This window comes from Engystomops pustulosus, chromosome 5 (genome assembly GCF_040894005.1).
Source record: "Engystomops pustulosus chromosome 5, aEngPut4.maternal, whole genome shotgun sequence".
NCBI lineage: Eukaryota > Metazoa > Chordata > Amphibia > Anura > Leptodactylidae > Engystomops > Engystomops pustulosus.
In genome coordinates this window covers 127,894,106-127,912,632 of record NC_092415.1, presented here as the reverse complement: position 1 = coordinate 127,912,632, position 18,527 = coordinate 127,894,106, and the positions used below count along the sequence as shown (strand labels likewise).

General features: G+C 40.4%; 1 protein-coding gene across 9 annotated transcripts in view; it reads left to right on the top strand.

The window, feature by feature from the left end:
* MTRR (5-methyltetrahydrofolate-homocysteine methyltransferase reductase) overlaps window positions 1-18,527 on the top strand; it is a 517,819-nt gene that overhangs the window by 289,978 nt on the left and 209,314 nt on the right. For all 9 annotated transcript variants that reach the window (XM_072152995.1, XM_072152997.1, XM_072152996.1 and 6 more), the window contains one exon: window positions 14,429-14,471. In XM_072152995.1, coding sequence (XP_072009096.1) covers window positions 14,429-14,471 — 43 coding nt within the window. The remainder of the gene's footprint in view (window positions 1-14,428; window positions 14,472-18,527) is intronic.

Here is an 18,527-nt window from a genome sequence, read left to right as displayed (position 1 = left end):
GGGAATATTTTCTTGGCACTCTTTGGGCCCCTTGGTACCAATTGAGCATCGTTGCAACGCCACAGCCTACCTGAGTATTGTTGCTGACCATGTCCATCCCTTTATGACCACAATGTACCCAACATCTGATGGCTACTTTCAGCAGGATAATGCGCCATGTCATAAAGCTGGAATCATCTCAGACTGGTTTCTTGAACATGACAATGAGTTCACTGTACTCAAATGGCCTCCACAGTCACCAGATCTCAATCCAATAGAGCATCTTTGGGATGTGGTGGAACGGGAGATTCGCATCATGGATGTGCAGCTGACAAATCTGCGGCAACTGTGTGATGCCATCATGTCAATATGGACCAAAATCTCTGAGGAATGCTTCCAGCACCTTGTTGAATCTATGTTGAATTGAGGCAGTTCTGAAGGGGCAAAAGGGGGTCCAACCCGTTACTAGCATGGTGTACCTAATAAAGTGGCCGGTGAGTCTGTATATATATATATATATATATATATATATATATATTATTATACACACTCGGGGGATTGTTGTTAATGAGAAGCGCAGTCCAGAATCCTGTTCCTGCTAACCTCCATTATATGCGCATTAGACACCTGTTGCAGTCCTTGACATGAATTAGAGACCGTCTCCACGCCCACTGTGTTTGAACATAAATGAAAAACTGCTACTCATAACTCATATATGAGAAATATACATGTTACTATTGCATCCGGACACAAAGTACCCCATTACACACCCATATATCGCTAAATGGGAAACATTGTAAGAGAATGAATATTTTCCCAAGAAACATGGTGATTGATTTGGCAAAGGGCAGCCAAGACTTCCCTAAACACAATGCATAAGGAAAACCAGTACAAGTTGATGTTGCAGTGGTATCATACCCCATCTTTACCCCATAAATTGTTTACTGACACACCAGACATATGCTGGCATTGTGGCTCAGCAGGGGGCACCCTCCAACATATTTTCTGTAAATGTTCACATCTGCAACCCAAGAGGTGAAGGCTCTCCTCCTAACAGTCATAGCGGTAGAAATTCCACTCTCTCCCTTATTCTACTTTCTGAATGTCTTCCCCCAACCCATGGCCAAGACAGCTACCAAAATGAGTCTACACATCCTCATGGGCTGCAAGGTGTTTAATCTCGCAGTTTGGGAAAAGACAAGCCCCTCCCTCCCGACTGGACCTTCTCTCTAGGGTAAGAGAGACTTGCAGCATGGAATCTCTGACTGCTTCTTTGAACAACCGTGTCCCACTGTTCAATAAAACTTGGGAGCTTTGGGACCACTTCTGGGCAGAGGAGCTAGGACGGAGAGGAGAATGACCCCCTTGCTTTTTTTTTTCTTTCTTTCCTTCTGTCTTTTTCCTAATGTTACATGTCGTTGTGTTGGTCTCTGTGGTTTCCTTTGTTTGTATTTATATTTTCTTTTTCACCTCCCACCAGTTTATTTTGAGTGCATGATGAACGTATGGTATTCATAACCTTGTCCAAGGTATCTGGATTGAGGCCTATGGAACTTAGCCATCCCACGAAGACATTTATCTGCAGACTGTACTGGCACCGCAAGTAATTGCTAGTTAACTTTCTCTGGTAAATGTGCTAAACAGTCTTTTTAATGTCAATTGATTATTTTACTGTTATGGTCTGCTTTCATGGTGTTCACTACCATGCCTGATATTTTTAGTTTTATTAATGGTTTACTATTGGAAAACTTTAATGCATAATGTGTATTTGATAACCTTTGTTCTGTTATTGAAAATACTTTAATAAAAACACAATTACATACAAAAAGAAAAAAGACACGTGTCCATCTGGTTCAACCAAGGAAGGGAAGAGATAGGATGAGGAAGAGACTTATGGGAAACAATTCTATATACCATAACCATCAATGTTATTTAGGTGTAAAAAGGCATCTAGACCCTTTTGGAAGCTCTCTGCTGTCCCTGCTGTGACCAAATTGACAGTTCTCATAGTAAAAAAGCCCTGTGCTTCTGGTGATTAAACCTTGATTTCTACAGATGGAGACGGTGCCCTCTCGTCTTTTAATTTGATTTAATCTGAAACAATTTACCACCATATATTTTGTATGGACCATTGATATATATGTATTAATCATGTCCCCTCGTAGTCATTTCTTTTCCAAACTAAATAAATCTAGTTGTTTTAATCTTTCCTCATAACGGAGACCCTGCATACTTCTCATCATTTTCATGGCTCTACATTGAACCCTCTCCAGCTCCACGGCTTTTTTTTTTTATGGACCAGAGCCCAGAACTGGACGGCGTATTCCAGGTGAGTCTGAACCAATGCCTTGTACAGTGGTAATATTACATCCCTATCCCGAGAATCCATACCACTTTTGATACATGACAATATCTTGCTGGATTTAGAGGCAACTGATTGACATTGCATTCTGTTATTTAATTAATGATCTACTAGTACACCCAGGTCCTTCTTAACAAGGAACTCTCCCAGATCTACTCCCCCAAGGGCATATGTTACCTGTTGATTATTAGCCCCCAGGTGCATAACCTAAAATTTATCCACATTGAACCTCATTTGCCAAGTGGATGACCAAACACTTAGTTTGTCCAAGTCTGTCCTGACCATCCTCCATAGACCATATTACACTACACAACTTGGTTTCATCTTCAAAAATAGACACAGTGCTATTAATTCCTACATATATATAATGAATAAATAAATTAAATAGTAGAGGGCCAAGCACAGAAACCTGGGGTACACTGCTTATAATTGGTGACCATTCAGAGTAGGAATCATTGACCACAACTTTTTGGATACGATCGTTCAGTTTTCAATCCAATTGCAAATTATTCCTGCCAAACCAATAGACCTTATTTTACCCATCAGATGTCTATGAGGGACAGTGTCAAATGCCTTTGCAAAGTCCAAGAACACAATATCCGCAGCAGCTCCTCCATCCAGGCATCTGCTCACCTCTTCATAGAAGCAGATCAGGTTAGTCTGACAACCTCTATCCTTAGTGAACCCATGCTGGCTGTCACTTATTACACTATTTGATGGCACATACTCCAGTATATAGTCTTTTAGTAACCCTTCCAATATTTCTTCCACAATGGAAGTTAAGCTTACAGGCCTGTAATTGCCTGGCAAAGTTCTAGAAACTTTTTTAAATATTGGCACAACATTTGCCATGCACCAGTCACTTGGCACCACACCAGGCATTACGGAATCCCCGAAGATATTAGATTTTAATGGTACAGCAATAACAGAACTGAGTTCTTTCGCTAAACACATACATGATAAGAAAGAGCGGATTGCACTGTGTTTTTAAGTTTCCTATCTTTACCTTGATTGATTTATATCTTTTATATGAAATATACACATAAAAATGTATCTACTTGGATATGGTAACATGGCACTAAGGATAGCCCTCTCTTGATGAATTTGTAAGAACTTGCCAAGCTAGGATCCCTCCCATTTTTTGAGACTAACAGGGGTATTACACTCTTTCTTAAATACCCTGCCTCCCACCTCAGCTGAGCATAAACTACCACTAGAGGAGCATCCACTACCACTAGAGGAGGATCCTCTCCTTCTACCTCCTCCAGCTCGCATGTCCCTTGTAGCTAGGCCGGGTGCTGCTTCTGCACATTCTCGGTTCTCTGCTATTTTGTTGATTGCATGATCCATAACTGCCTGACTCTGCAATTGCTAACAGCGGCACCATGTTTGTGTAGTCTGTACATTAGCTCAACTGCATGAAGTCACTGGTGAGGTGTGGTCTCAAACCATTATTGACGTGCCAAAATCCCTGGTGTTATAATATCAGCCTCCACTCTCCAGTATGTGGTCCACTGACCACATAAATTCCAAGAAAATAGGCACTCTTTCCAGAATATTTTTATTTCAAACGTTTTATTAATAGCAGTAAAGCAATCTAAAATCAAAATAATGTGCAAAGTAAATTGAAGCGGTCTATATTGGAAGTGAAAAATTATTGCCAGAATTAAAATAAAATAAATAATTATATGCATTGGTGGACAGGGGTTCTTACCGGTTGTGAGGGAGAGATAAGAGAGCGGCCAAGCCGCTATACAGGGCAGCGGAAATTTATTAAAACCATGTTAAGACAAAGGCACCGGTGTTCAAAATGAGCTTCCTGACTACAGAATAAGGCTGAAAGGCCAGAAGTAGAGGCTGTGGTTTGCAGGCGCACTAGCAGACACTGCCCGACAGACGCGTCACTAATCACTACACCCTAGATCGCAGCATGCATATTAAAGGGTGAAGTGATTCCTGTTCAGAGACTGAAGGCGCCCTCTGGTAAATAAAAGATAATGTAAAATAAAATAAATGGACTTTGGTGTAGGATGTGTGAATGAATGTATTCTATTATGGAATATGTGAGAGAGACAATTGATGTAGTCTGAATGGGTAGATATGATGTAAGGTGTAATATGGAAAAGGAATGAGTATGTTACATTGTAATATGAGACAGGTGTGGTATCTGCATAGGATTGTAGTAAGATGAACCTATGTGATGTAATGTGGATAAGAGTGAGAAGGACACAACACAAAGAAGGAGAAAAAGAAAATAAAGAGAATGAGAGAAGAGCAGGAGAAGGAGAGAAAAGAAAGGCGACCTAGAGAGAATACCTCAGCAATCCGGTGTTCAATCAGCTATTTGCATTTATCTGAAAAAAAAAAGAAAATCCTTAAATCAGACTTTGTATTTCATATTCTCTATTAAAGGGATTAACAAAAATACAGCATTTCACAAATATAAATTCATCCTGTCTCTATCAGCCCTGCTGTACACAATTTCAGTTGCTTTCTAGACACGACAATGTAACTTCTGACTTTAGCCTCAGGCAGCCATCTTGGATTTCTGTGTGACTTCCACGCTTGCTGAGTTTGTGTCTTTCTGCTATGTGCCTGTAGCCACGCCTTCTGCAGTGCCAGCACAAATCTCAGAGACATTCACTGACAGCCTGCCAGATCCTACATCGTGAGCAGAGAGAAGCTACAAGGAGATGAAGGAGGCAGGCACATATCTCATGTGAAAGGAATTCTATTTTTTTTGTACAATCCAAGAAATCAAAAGGAAAATGAATGGCAATTTTTAGATGTGAGGAGAACATTAATTCAGTACCTAGTAACTGCACAGGATTGGGGTAAGGAGTCAAATTTCTTGTGTAAAACCCGAGGGTGAACATCCATTACCTGAATGCAGTGAATGCACCTGAATGCAGTGAGCTTATGAGAGTTTCTTCATAATATAGAAATGATTAAAGAGATGACCTGACTGGCGTCTTTGTCAGGTCAAATACTAAAAACAATACAAAACAGTGATAAGGTACAAGTGACAATTGGGAAATACAAATATATAAAAATATAATTAGGATAAATGTTCTATCCATGATGTGCTTACAGAAATAATTGATTTTAAATGTCCAAATACCACACTATAAATAAATACATACCATATACATATGCACACAAATATATGTGTGTATATATATATATATAATATATACAGCAATTAAATGCTCTAGCAGTCAAACAAAACAAAAACAAATAAAACAAAATTGGCGTCAAACGTTAGTTCTGCTCAAATTTTTGTTTGTGCTGCTTTTGTTTTAAATTTATTAATGAAACTGTTAAGGACAAAAGATCAGCCATGGCTATCTTCTATGTAGCAATCTTTACACAATACATAGGGTCCTCTTCTGTCTCCGATCCCTGCGGCTGCGTCGCACACACCATGAGGTCAGCAGTGTGTATGCCACCATCGGTACACAATGTGATGCCAGCAAGTGGCTGATGTCATGGTGTATACAACAGGACTATACTGAGGGGCAGGCACTGGCTATGTAGTGGCGGGCAGGCACTGGTTATGTACTGGCGGGCAGGCACTGGTTATGTACTGGTGGGCAGGCACTGGTTATGTACTGGTGGGCAGGCACTGGTTATGTACTGGCGGGCAGGCACTGGTTATGTACTGGCGGGCAGGCACTGGTTATGTACTGGCGGCCAGGCACTGGCTATGTACTGGCGGGCAGGCTCTGGATATGTACTGGGGGTAGGAGCTGGCTATGTACTGGGGGCAGGCGCTGGCTATATGCTGGGGAGCAGGTGCTGTCTATATACTAGTAGGCAGAGGCTGGTTATATGCTGCGTGGTTGCTGTGACCAATGCATTTCCCACCCTAGGCGGGCAGGCGCTGGCTATATGCTCGAGATTGGCTGGCTATATACTAGAAGACTTCTAGGTACATACTGGGGGCGGGGGTTACTGGCTTTCTAAAAGGGGCAGATGCTGTTTATATACTAGTAAGCAGAGGCTGGTTATATACTGGGGGCATGTGCTGGCTGGATATATACTGGGTGGTTGCTGTGACCAATGCATTTCCCACCCTAGGCTTATACATGAGGCAAGAGGTTCTGCCTGTTTTTGTGGTAAAATTAGGTACCTCGGCTTATACTTGGGTCACCTTATACTTGAGTATATACGGTATATATACACACACACATTATACTGAGCTTTATATTTTTATATGGCTTTGAAAAAATGATAGCTGAGCTGTGACTGATTGCTATGAACAACAGGCTGTTTTATAGTTTTTATAAATGAGGCTGATATGAAAGTTTCAGAATATGTTATTGAATATATAGGTGTGCGTGCATATATATTAAAAAAAATTCTTATTCAAGTATATAGTGACAAGGATTAAAATGAAAAGGAAGCAGTGTCACGGCTTAGGTAGCCCTATAGCATCTTTAGCAGATTCCCCCTGCCCTATAGGGTTCAGTTTGTGCAGGGACTATTTGAACACAGCAGGTGGAAGGAGACTCTGAAGGCTGAGCGCTCTGTAGCGCTTAGGTGAGGCCAATGAGTTATGGAATAAATGCCTCTGTCAGTGCTGTGCATGTGCCTGGCTAGGCCCCTCCCACATCTGCTTCTGTGATCTGCGATCACGGGGATACCACATTTTATATAGGTTCTATAATTTTTTCATACATTTACAAAAATTAAAACTTTTTTTGATTTTGCCATCTTCTGGCGCTAATAACTTTTTCATACTTCAGTGTACGGAGCTGTGGGTAGTGTCATTTTGTGCGACTTTCGATGACGTTTTTACTGATACCATTTTTTAGGACTGTACAACCTTTTGATCACTTTTTATAGAATTTTTAATATTTTTCAAAATGGCAAAAAAGTCCCATTTTCGACTGGGCGCTATTTGACTCTCTATTCTCTAGCAGCCAGAGGACTGTCTTCTTCAGTAAGAAGGGTGATGGGATTATAGGCAAGGTCAGACAGGTGCTGGTAGTAAGAGATTCCATTATTAGGGGAAAAGACCGGGCAATCTGTCAAAAAGATTGTGCATGCTGAACAGTGTGTTGTTTGCCAGGTGCTTGGGTTCGGCATGTTGCGGATCAGGTTGAACGATTACAGTTGTATAATCCCTCTAAGACATGCAATTACTTGCAATTGTGCTGAAAAACCTCACCTGGGCTTATACTGAAGCCAAGAGAAAACCAAACCGTGTACTCACATTCCGACATCCCCCCGGCAGGTCCTCTTCTATACAGCTAGGGTATCCTCCGTCATCAGCGCAGTGTCCCTTAAATTTATTACGGACTGAAGGACATTCCAGCTATGAGGCTCCATTTGGGAAGTGAAAATGTCAGTTACGTCTACAACCAGCCAGGAAGTTATGTGCTAGCTGGAGCCTAACGCCCCAGGAGGTCTCTCTGTGACCAAAGATTAGAATGAAGCCTGGTCTACAGCAGGTGTAAATATGCACACCACTGCTAGTTCATCTCTAAGAAAGAAGAGATCAAAGGAATAGTAGACTGTGGGGCACATTTACTCACCCGAATCTGCGGAGTCCAATATTCATGCACTGTGCCTCGATTCACTAAGATCGTGCACCCGATATCCTGCATGTGTCACTTCCCCGCTCAGGTCCTGCAGAGTTCACCACCTTCTTCCCGGTGTATGTAAGTGCTTGATCTTGCAACACAATTTGAAAGTTAAATCCCACACTCAGTCCGAATCAGTTGGATTGTACAAAGGCCCGCCCCACAATTTCTGTTGCATGAAAGCCAGCGCAGCAGCGCCACAATCTTTTCACATGCAACACAATCCCCAGTTAAATACCTATCCCAGTGGCGCAAATCCACTTGGTAAATAAGCCCCTGTGTGTTGATTTCCCTACAACACCAGAAACAAATCATTGCAGTCCATAACTGGGACATAATTCATAATTAATAACTAATGATTTTTAGTTACAGGGGGGAGTTATAGGATCGAGATACCCTCATGGCCTAGGATCTAAAGCCTAGCTGCATGGAAACCCAGCCAATTGCAAACCACCCCTAATGTTAGGCTTAAACACCCCAAGTTTGGTATGGGGTGAAAGGTAGCGAGGAACCCTGGTGATTGGAAACAATGGCACTTCCACTTCTCTGGATGGGGTAGGAAGATGCAGACCTCCCGTTCACAGTGACATCACAGCCAGGGGTGAGGGCCAAAAACCCACTGGGTTTAAATTAGTAAATCTGCAACAAGGCCTTTTCAGTTCTGAGGACTCTATTTATTAGCAGGCTGGCACAAAATCTATGCTGTGTTCTCAAGCCAAGATGCTTTTCTCTATCCAATAGTAAGGGTATTTTGTTTCCTTTATCCCATAAAGGAATGTATTGTATGTATATTGTTTGTAACTTTTTTAAATTTAATTTTAGTCTGATAAGTTTGTTTTGAGTCTAAATTTTTTATGTATATAAAAGTGTTAACTTGAATAAGCCTCTACTTGTAGCCTTAAAGAATCTAAGTTTCCAAAGGTAATACGTTACCAGGCCATTTATCATAGTATATGTATTGATTGCATGTTCTGTGTGAATCATCAGTGTGCATTGTCTGTGTGGCGCCTACGGCCTTCTTAGTATGACTAACTTGTGGGTGGTGGCAGTGAATTCATCTGGGTGCCGAATGTGTTGAATAAATTTAGCGTAAGGTATCTATTTTGTGAAAGTGGGTGGAGCTTAGCACTATATTCTGGGACTCCATAGAGTAGGTGAAACCCGTGTTGGACTCCGGTGTGCAGGATTCACCATGTGTGTGACCACCATGCCCTGCCCTCATTTGTGGAATATATCAACCACAACGATTGCAGCAGGCAATACAATTCTCAATTACACCAGTCAACATCCCAAACACACTTTAAAATCAATTCCGGTGGGGGAGATGATTCATAGCAGAAGAAATTGCAGCTCAGATTCAGATTTTTTAAGGGAGTCCGATAGTATCACCCGGAGACTCATATCCAGGGGTTATCCGGAGTGGTCACTAAATAGAGCCATAAACATTGCCCACAAAAAGGACCGGAATTCTTTATTGCACAAGAAGTCTTCTTTCTCATGTAAGAATAAACAAGGAGACACACCGGTTCTTTCTTTGCAATTTAGTTCTGAATTTTATAAGATCAAACACATATTTCTCAAGTATCTTCCCATTTTATATGATGATGACAAATTGGAAAACATACTTAGTGACGGGTACAAGGTTGTTTCTAGAAGGGGTCTTACTCTTGGCAATATGCTGTCCCCCTCCATGATTAAAGAAAACAAAAAACCAAGCAATTGGCTGGACATTGTAGGGTTTTTTAGATGTGGCTCTAGACAATGTCGCACATGTACATTCATTACGCCTACTAAATCCTTCAAAAACACATCGGGTGACAAAAATTTCAACATTAGGCAACACCTCACCTGTAACAGTCTTGGTGTAGTTTATGTCATCCGCTGTACTTCCTGTAATATGATGTATGTGGGTTGCACCACAAGAAAATTCAAAACCAGGCTGTTGGAGCATATTAATGATGTCACTGGTAATCAGAATAGGAACATCAGAGCGTCAGTCCATTTTCGTAATTTACATAACAGATCAGTCTGTACACTTACTGCCTTTATTATTGAAAAAACTTATGTACCCAAAAGGGAAGGAGATTTGAGGAGACTACTTTTCGATAGGGAGGCCTGTTGGTTCATGGTTCTGAATACTGCATCACCTTTGGGCATGAACATCAGAAATGAATTAATATTACATTACCACTGACATGTTCCAGTGGGTCTCTCGTCCGATCTCTTTATCTCCCCCCTGGTTACTTTAGGTCTTCTTTTTCTGCATATTATTATTGTCTATATAAGTATCGTTACTGGATCTGTTATTTATTATGCTCACTTTATTGTATAACGAATTTTATCATACATTCATTGTTTTTAAATTTACTGTTAAATTTCTCCGACCTGGTTTCTCATGACCACTTTTTCCCAGAGGCTTCACTTCGCACTAAAACTAGTTCCCCCTTCCCAATTCACTTACCTGGGCAGGTCACTGGAACCGCTGTTACACAATTCCTGTTTATTCTTCGTTCTAGTGTTGCCCTGGGAACACAGCAGTCACCTGACAAGTCTGGCCACGCCTCTCTCTCACATGACTTCGTTGTCAGGGGGATACCGACGCTGGCCAAACTTGGTCAAATTACACACTCCTCCTACTGACCGGAACAGGCTGTAACTTTGAGAACCATAGGTCCCAGCTGATATAAATTAATGCATCCTAACATTTTTTGTTATCCATGACTAAGGACGCAGTGAGCGTCTGAAACGCGTTGGATTTCACAATGTATTTGCCAGTTTTTAATGCGATTTAAATAAAGAACCAATTTTATTTCAACACCGTCTGAATACTGGTGGATTGGAGCTGGAGAAAAAGTTTGTACTATACAATGTGCAAATACCTGAATCAATGTAAAAATACAAGGATCTCTCCAAAGATCTTTTTATACCTTGGCGTGTAACCAGGACAAGGAGGTATCCTCTACGCTGCAGAGAGGCGATTCTACCATCGCCATAGACAAAGGTTCTTTACTATAAGAGAAGTGAGACTATGGAACTCTCTGCCGCAGGAGGTTGTTATGGTGATCTCTATGTACATGTTCAATAGAGGCCTAGATAACTTTCAGGAAAGCAAAAATATGGGGAAAAACATTTGCTTTAGTCTTAAGGGTTGGACTTGATGGACTTTTTTCATCCTTGTATACTATTATACTATAATGTGTATGGGAGAACAGAGCATGTCAATTATTTGTGTAGCGGATTTATGTGTCTCTCAAAGGGAGCAGATGCAGCACAAACACTAGCAATGCTTTACTATACATAAGTGTTGGTAAGTAAGACTTTTCCTTACAAAGACTGCCAATTAAGCCCGCTTCGTAGTCGTGTGGAGACTTACAGCCATTTATGCTCCACTAGGGATTCTGGGAAAATATGGAATTAAGTTTTTCATGTACATTGATTAGACTAAAATGAAAAATAAAAGGAAACAAAGGTGCTCAAAGGGCAAACACCTGTTGGTTCAAGGAAATCCTATTTCTGGTGACTAAGGTCAGGTTAGTTATGCTCTCACCTGGGGTAGTTATGCTCAGTGCATAACTACTCAGAGTGTGTCAAGAGATGATGTAGCGCTGCAGTGCCCCTACCGGTTCCTCCTCGAAGGACCGTATTGCAAATGGCAGTGGATTAAAGGGAAAAAAGTGGAGCTTCCTCAGTGCGCTGCTACATTGATTTCAGGTTCAACCAATGTTTGATCACAAAATCATTTTATTCAACAAAGTGTCAATTAATGAACAACACGTTTCGGGGGCAGACCGCTCCCTTCGTCAGGTTCTTAAATATTCTCGTTCCACTGCAGCAGCAATCTCTCTCTCTCCAAGGCCAATGGCCAATGAACCTGAAATCAATGTAGCAGCGCACTGAGGAAGCTGCACTTTTTCCCCTTTAATCCACTGCCATGTACATTGATTAGACACAGACATGAGCAGGGTAGATGAGAGGGGAGGGGTAACAGGGGTGACACCACTTTATCTCACCATATGCCTAGACTAATTTACATAATCAAAAAAGATTATTTTAGAGTGGTTGATTGAATTAACTAGATAAAGGTTGAGATAGAATCCTGTGAGCTATCACAGGTAGTGGTGACAAAAATGGTTACAGAGACAGGTGTCCTTTAAAGTGCACTTTTACAAGGACTGTTGCAGCCCCTTGGGCAGAGAATAGAGCTGCCTCCTTCAAAGAGATTTATGTGTGGCCAATTGTTCTAGTTCATTAACATTTGCTCAGCACAATCATCTAGATGTAGCATCATCTTTAGAATCGGCCTTCCGAAGGAAAATTCTCTAAACTGTGGTCCCTCCCGAAGTAATAATTGGTTTGTTTTTATTTGTTTATGGTTTTTTTTGGTATGTGCTGTAGGGAAACAGGGATGGTTTGAATTTTTAAGCTTTTTTTTTTTTACGCCACATAGGATGCTTGAGCCTTAAGGTGACTGATAGCTCATACAATATCTTACCATACAATTGTAATTTATTGCTCTACATTGCTAATTTACTATTTTACTATAACAGACTGCATCCGACAATCTTTAATAATGATCATTAAAAAGCATCTGAGAGCCTCCCAGCTTTAATAGCAACTTATCACTGAATGGGGTGCATCGTTGATGATTGGTCCAAAATGGTCCTGCGAAACTTGACATTAGACACATAGGAAATGTATAATTTTACAGTACTAGTGAGTAATGTTTAGCAGGACCAGACTGCAAAGTTGGGGTCTGTATCAAAGTTTGCGAGTTTGGGCCCTAAAACCAAGAACTTCAGTCAGTTCATTTCTGGCTCCGGCTCATTACCGCCACTAATGACTACCGCAATTGGTTCTGATAAAGCCTACTGTGCCTTTTAAATAATGTGGGGTATGCGCACCATCTCTTATTAACTTCCCACATTAATTTTATTATCCATTTAAATAGACAATACCCTTAAACAGTGCCAGCACGAATTTAATAGTGTCCACTCATCCGTACTAATGAGTAATATGTGTGTTTTAATTGCTGTAAAATATGCAGTATGCATGAATTTTTTGTGAAGATAAGAAGTTATACAGTGGTGGCCAAAAGAATTGGCACCCCTGCAATTATGTCAGATAATACTCATTTTTTTTCCCAAAAATTATTGCAATCAGAAATTTTTTGGTATTATTATCTTCATTTAAAGGGAACCTACCACCACAAATCTACCTATAAAGGTAGATTGGGTGGTAGGTGGATCAATGGGACGTGAGGATAGCTCCTCACGTCCCCACACTTTTTTGATAACTTTTATTAGATATATATTCAAATTTACTTATGCGGCTACTGGGGCGTGGAGTAGCCGCATCTGAGGTTACACGAGGCGGCTACTCCACGCCCCGGTAGCCTCTTTTCCCCTCCTACTCACCCATCTACTCACTGTTTCGGTCACTGCTCCGAAACAAGCGCGGGCCTGCTCTTCTGCGCATGCGCAGATGGCAGGATCGCCGGACGAGGGTGCGCAGCTACGCGGAGCTGCGCGCCGAAGATGGGTGAGTAGGAGGGGAAAAGAGGCTACCGGGGCGTGGAGTAGCGGCCTTGTGTAACCTCAGATGCGGCTACTCCACGCCCCAGTAGCCGCATAAGTAAATTTGAATATATATCTAATAAAAGTTATCAAAAAAGTGTGGGGACGTGAGGATTAGCCCTTAAAAGGGCTATCCTCACGTCCCATTGATCCACCTACCACCCAATCTACCTTTATAGGTAGATTTGTGGTAGTAGGTGCCCTTTAATTTGTCTTCATGGAAAACCACAAAAGGAATTGCCAAATTTGATATAATTCCACACCAAACATAAAAAAGGGGGTGGACAAAAGTATTAGAACCATTTGAAAAATCATGTGATGCTTCTCTAATTTGTGTAATTAACAGCACCTGTAACTTACCTGTGGCACCTAACAGGTGGTGGCAATAACTAAATCACACTTGCAGCCAGTTGAAATGGATTAATGTTGACTTAACCGCTGTCCTGTGTCCTTGTGTGTACCACATTGAGCATGGAGAAAAGAAAGAAGACCAAAGAACTTGAGAATCTAAATTGTGAGGCAGCATGAGCAATCTTACAGCTACAAGTCCATCTCCAAAGACCTGAATGTTCCTGTGTCCATTGTGTGCTGTGGCACTATGGGCAACCTTCCTAGATGTGGAGTTTTGTGTAAAAAGAGCAATGATTTGACTTTTTTTTTCATTCTCTTTTGTGTTTTTTTTTTATTAGAAGCTAAATAATTGATGATATTAATACCAAAGAATTTGTGATTGCAATAATTTTCTGGAAGAAATTATCTGACAGAATTACAGGGGTTCCAATACTTTTGGCCACCATTGTATGCTTGTTATTATAATATAATACCTCTTTTTATATGCTACATTTAAGTCCACATATGGTAGTAACAAGGTACCTGGTTTGTGTTTTATGTAGAAATGTTACTTGAGTCTTTTTTCTTTTTCCTAGAGCATCTGCCGAAATTAGAACCTAGGTCCTACTCTGCTGCCAGGTAAATATCACTATTTAAAATTCTGTAAGCTTTTGCTTAACATGCATTCTAAGTAGTTTTAAAGATTTTATATTTATAGAAGACCTTTCACTTTTTCTCACATATTTGTTTAGGTTAATTAATGTACTGCTCATGATATACCAGTTCTGAAGCCCTTTTTTTAATATGAAAAAGAAGCACTAGAAAGAATAAACAACATTTATCTCACAGGCCCAAAATCTAATGGTTTCCCAATGTGGTGATAAAATCTATTTTGTTTTATGCCACATGCACCTGACCGTGTGCTAATTTCAGACCACAGACTAAGGGATGTGTGCTGATGATTGTGGCCTACTGACACGGAAGCATATGATGCCACTGTCCATTCTAGTGGAAGAATAGAAGGTGCTCTATACTTTGCAGCACGGCACAGGCACTGTATAGTGAGACAAGGTGGCCTCTTCACACCGTTACCGTGTCTTATAGTCATTAGCATTGTCAGGCTGTGTAACTTAAAGGGAGAACAAACGAAGGTAAGCTCCAGCGAGGATCCAAAAATGTGGGAAGTCAAGAAAAAATATATGAAAAAATAAAAAAAAATGGAAGCATAAAAACTAACTTTTAATTCATAAGGTTAAAAAACCATGTGCACATGGGAAAGAAAAAAGCCATGACGCGTTTCGGAAGTCAATCCTTAGTCATACTGGCGTGTGTGCATGTGGGAACTTGGGGCATTTAAAGTCTAAATGGAAACACCCGGTATGCATGAGAAGAAGGAAGTGACGTAATGAAGACACAGTATAAGGGAAAGAGGGAAAACCCGATGTGGACAGAAAATGTTTACAGATGTAAACAAATTGTAAACAATGAAAAGATCTAAAAAGATCAGGCAAATCTTGAAAATGCGGTAGATATGAACTTAATAGAAATGACATAATAGAGACACAGTATAAGGCAAAGAAGGGAAAACCCGATATGGAAAGAAAAATGTTTACACATGTAAACAAATTGTAAACAATGAAAAATCTAAAAATATCAGGCAAATCTTGGAAATGCGGTAGGTATAGACTTAATAGAAATACATGAGGTCGGATCGCAAGTTTAAACCATGTGGATGGCTAGTATTTAAAGTAAGTATCCAAAAAGCCTCTCTAGTGAGTAGGGTTTTGCGCCAATCGCCTCATCTTTTCGGTGGGGGAACTTTTTCGATAATCAATGCCGACATATGTGTGAAAGAGCCAGAATGAACAGTTTTGAAATGTTTTGCTACATTGGACATGTTTCGTGAGCACATTTTGTGTGCATCATTTACATGTTCTTGTAGACGAATTTTAAATTTTCTTACTGTGCAGCCGACATATTGCAGATGACACGATGTGCAACTGATAAGGTATACCACATGGTGACTGTCACAGTTTACATATTTATTAATATTGTACAATGTCTGGTGAGAGGTGGTATAGCTTTGAAAGGTGGCAGACTTTTTTATGAATTTGCATACCGTGCATCTATTCTGACCGCACTTAAAATTGCCTTTAAGGTGTAACCAGGTATTAGTATGTGTGCTGGAACTATCAGCACTAGAGAGTGGATCTTACAAACTTATTCACATCCCGTATGGTGTTGTATAGGTTAAAATGACTGGTGGGGGCAAAATTAAGTCCTTTAGCAAGTACTTGTATTTGTGGAGAAGACAAAGTGCATGCAGACATATTCAATACGCTGTTGGAGGAACATGAGGCTACTTGTTGCGAGTTTTTTGATGTTGAGATCTGGTTTTTATGCTTGCGGCCGGCTCTCCTCCTGTATCTTTTGTTTTGTGCCGGGTTGCATCGTTTGATTGTTGTTTGTAAGGTTTGGTATGAGAGGAAGAGGATGTAGAGGCATGGTGGGAGGAACATTATATATTTACGGACACTAACCCTTTTGTTAAATCCATAAAATGGTATGGTAGATATATAGATGATTGCATCTTAGTTTGGTCGGATGACATATGTAACATTCCCAATTTCATCAGTTACATTAACAACAATACTCTTAATCTGACATTTACTCATCATTTCAATACTACCTCCATACATTTCTTGGATATCACTTTAACAGGACACAGCTCTTCCCACTCTGTGTCCACGTGTCTGTATAGAAAGCCTACATCGGGCAATACCACTCTTCATGCAAAATCCTGTCATCCCAAGCACACTATCAGGAACCTACCAGTCGGAGAGTACATCAGAGCACGACGCTCTTGCTCCGACTCTGATACATTTGTCTCTGAAACCCATACCATGGACAACCGTTTCAAACATAGGGGTTACAACACACATACCCTCGAACGAGCTAAAAGAATAGTAGACACTAAACCCCGCTTGGAATATTTATTTTCACAGCAAAACCGTAAAAAACAACAGCATGCTAATAGTGTAACTTTCAGCACAACTTACAGTGAAGAATTTTCCATGGTTAAAACTATCATACAAAACAACTTACCTATTTTATACCAGGATCCTATAGTAAAACAAATTCTGTCTAATGGTGTACAATATGTTGCCAAACGTGCTTCCACCATAGGCAACATTGTTTCACCTAATATGTTCTCTAGTGCTGATAGTTCCAGCACACATACTAATACCTGGTTACACCTTAAAGGCAATTTTAAGTGCGGTCAGAATAGATGCACGGTATGCAAATTCATGAAAAAGTCTGCCACCTTTTAAAGCTATACCACCTCTCACCAGACATTGTACAATATTAATAAATATGTAAACTGTGACAGTCACCATGTGGTATACCTTATCAGTTGCACATCGTGTCATCTGCAATATGTCGGATGCACAGTAAGAAAATTTAAAATTCGTCTACAAGAACATGTAAATGATGCATACAAAATGTGCTCACGAAACATGTCCAATGTAGCAAAACATTTCAAAACTGTTCATTCTGGCTCTTTCACACATATGTCGGCATTGGTTATCGAAAAAGTTCCCCCACCTAAAAGAGGAGGCATTTGGCGCAAAACCCTACTCACTAGAGAGGCTTTTTGGATACTTACTTTAAATACTAGCCATCCACATGGTTTAAACTTGCGATCCGACCTCATGTATTTCTATTAAGTCTATACCTACCGCATTTCCAAGATTTGCCTGATATTTTTAGATTTTTTTCATTGTTTACAATTTGTTTACATGTGTAATCATTTTTCTTTCCATATCGGATTTTCCCTTCTTTGCCTTATACTGTGTCTCTATTATGTCATTTCTATTAAGTTCATATCTACCGCATTTTCAAGATTTGCCTGATCTTTTTAGATCTTTTCATTGTTTACAATTTGTTCACATCTGTAAACATTTTCTGTCCACATCGGGTTTTCCCTCTTTCCCTTATACTGTGTCTTCATTACGTCACTTCCTTCTTCTCATGCATACCGGGTGTTTCCATTTAGACTTTAAATGCCCCAAGTTCCCACATGCACATACGCCAGTATGACTAAGGATTGACTTCCGAAACGCGTCATGGCTTTTTTCTTTCCCATGTGCACATGTTTTTTTAACCTTATGAATTAAAAGTTAGTTTTTATGCTTCCATTTTTTTTTTTTTTCATATATTTTTTCTTGACTTCCCACATTTTTGGATCCTCGCTGGAGCTTACCTTCGTTTGTTCTTCCACATTGTCTCGGAGCGGCCCGACTTTTTTGCTCCGTGCGCCTGATCCTCATATGGCCTCCTACATGTCGGTGAGCTGAAAGAAAGACTTTGTTTCCTTTTGTTTTTAACTTAAAGGGAACCTGTCACCAGGGACCTCATTTTCACTAAAGACAAGTTGCTGGAACCCATCACATCTGCATTGCACAAATGCCTTTCTGCCTTTTCTAAGCATTTGCATTACAATATAATTGTTTGTTATAACTTACCTTACACCCTGGCAGAATCATCTGTTTAGTCCCAGGGGTTGGCTTTGGATACATTTCAAAAAGCAACACATGATTTGTCTGTGCTGCTCCTTCCTCTGTTACCAGCCCCCACCTTTGTGCTCATGTACAGCTCCTCCCTCTCCCACTGATGTCAGCTCACCATGCTGTA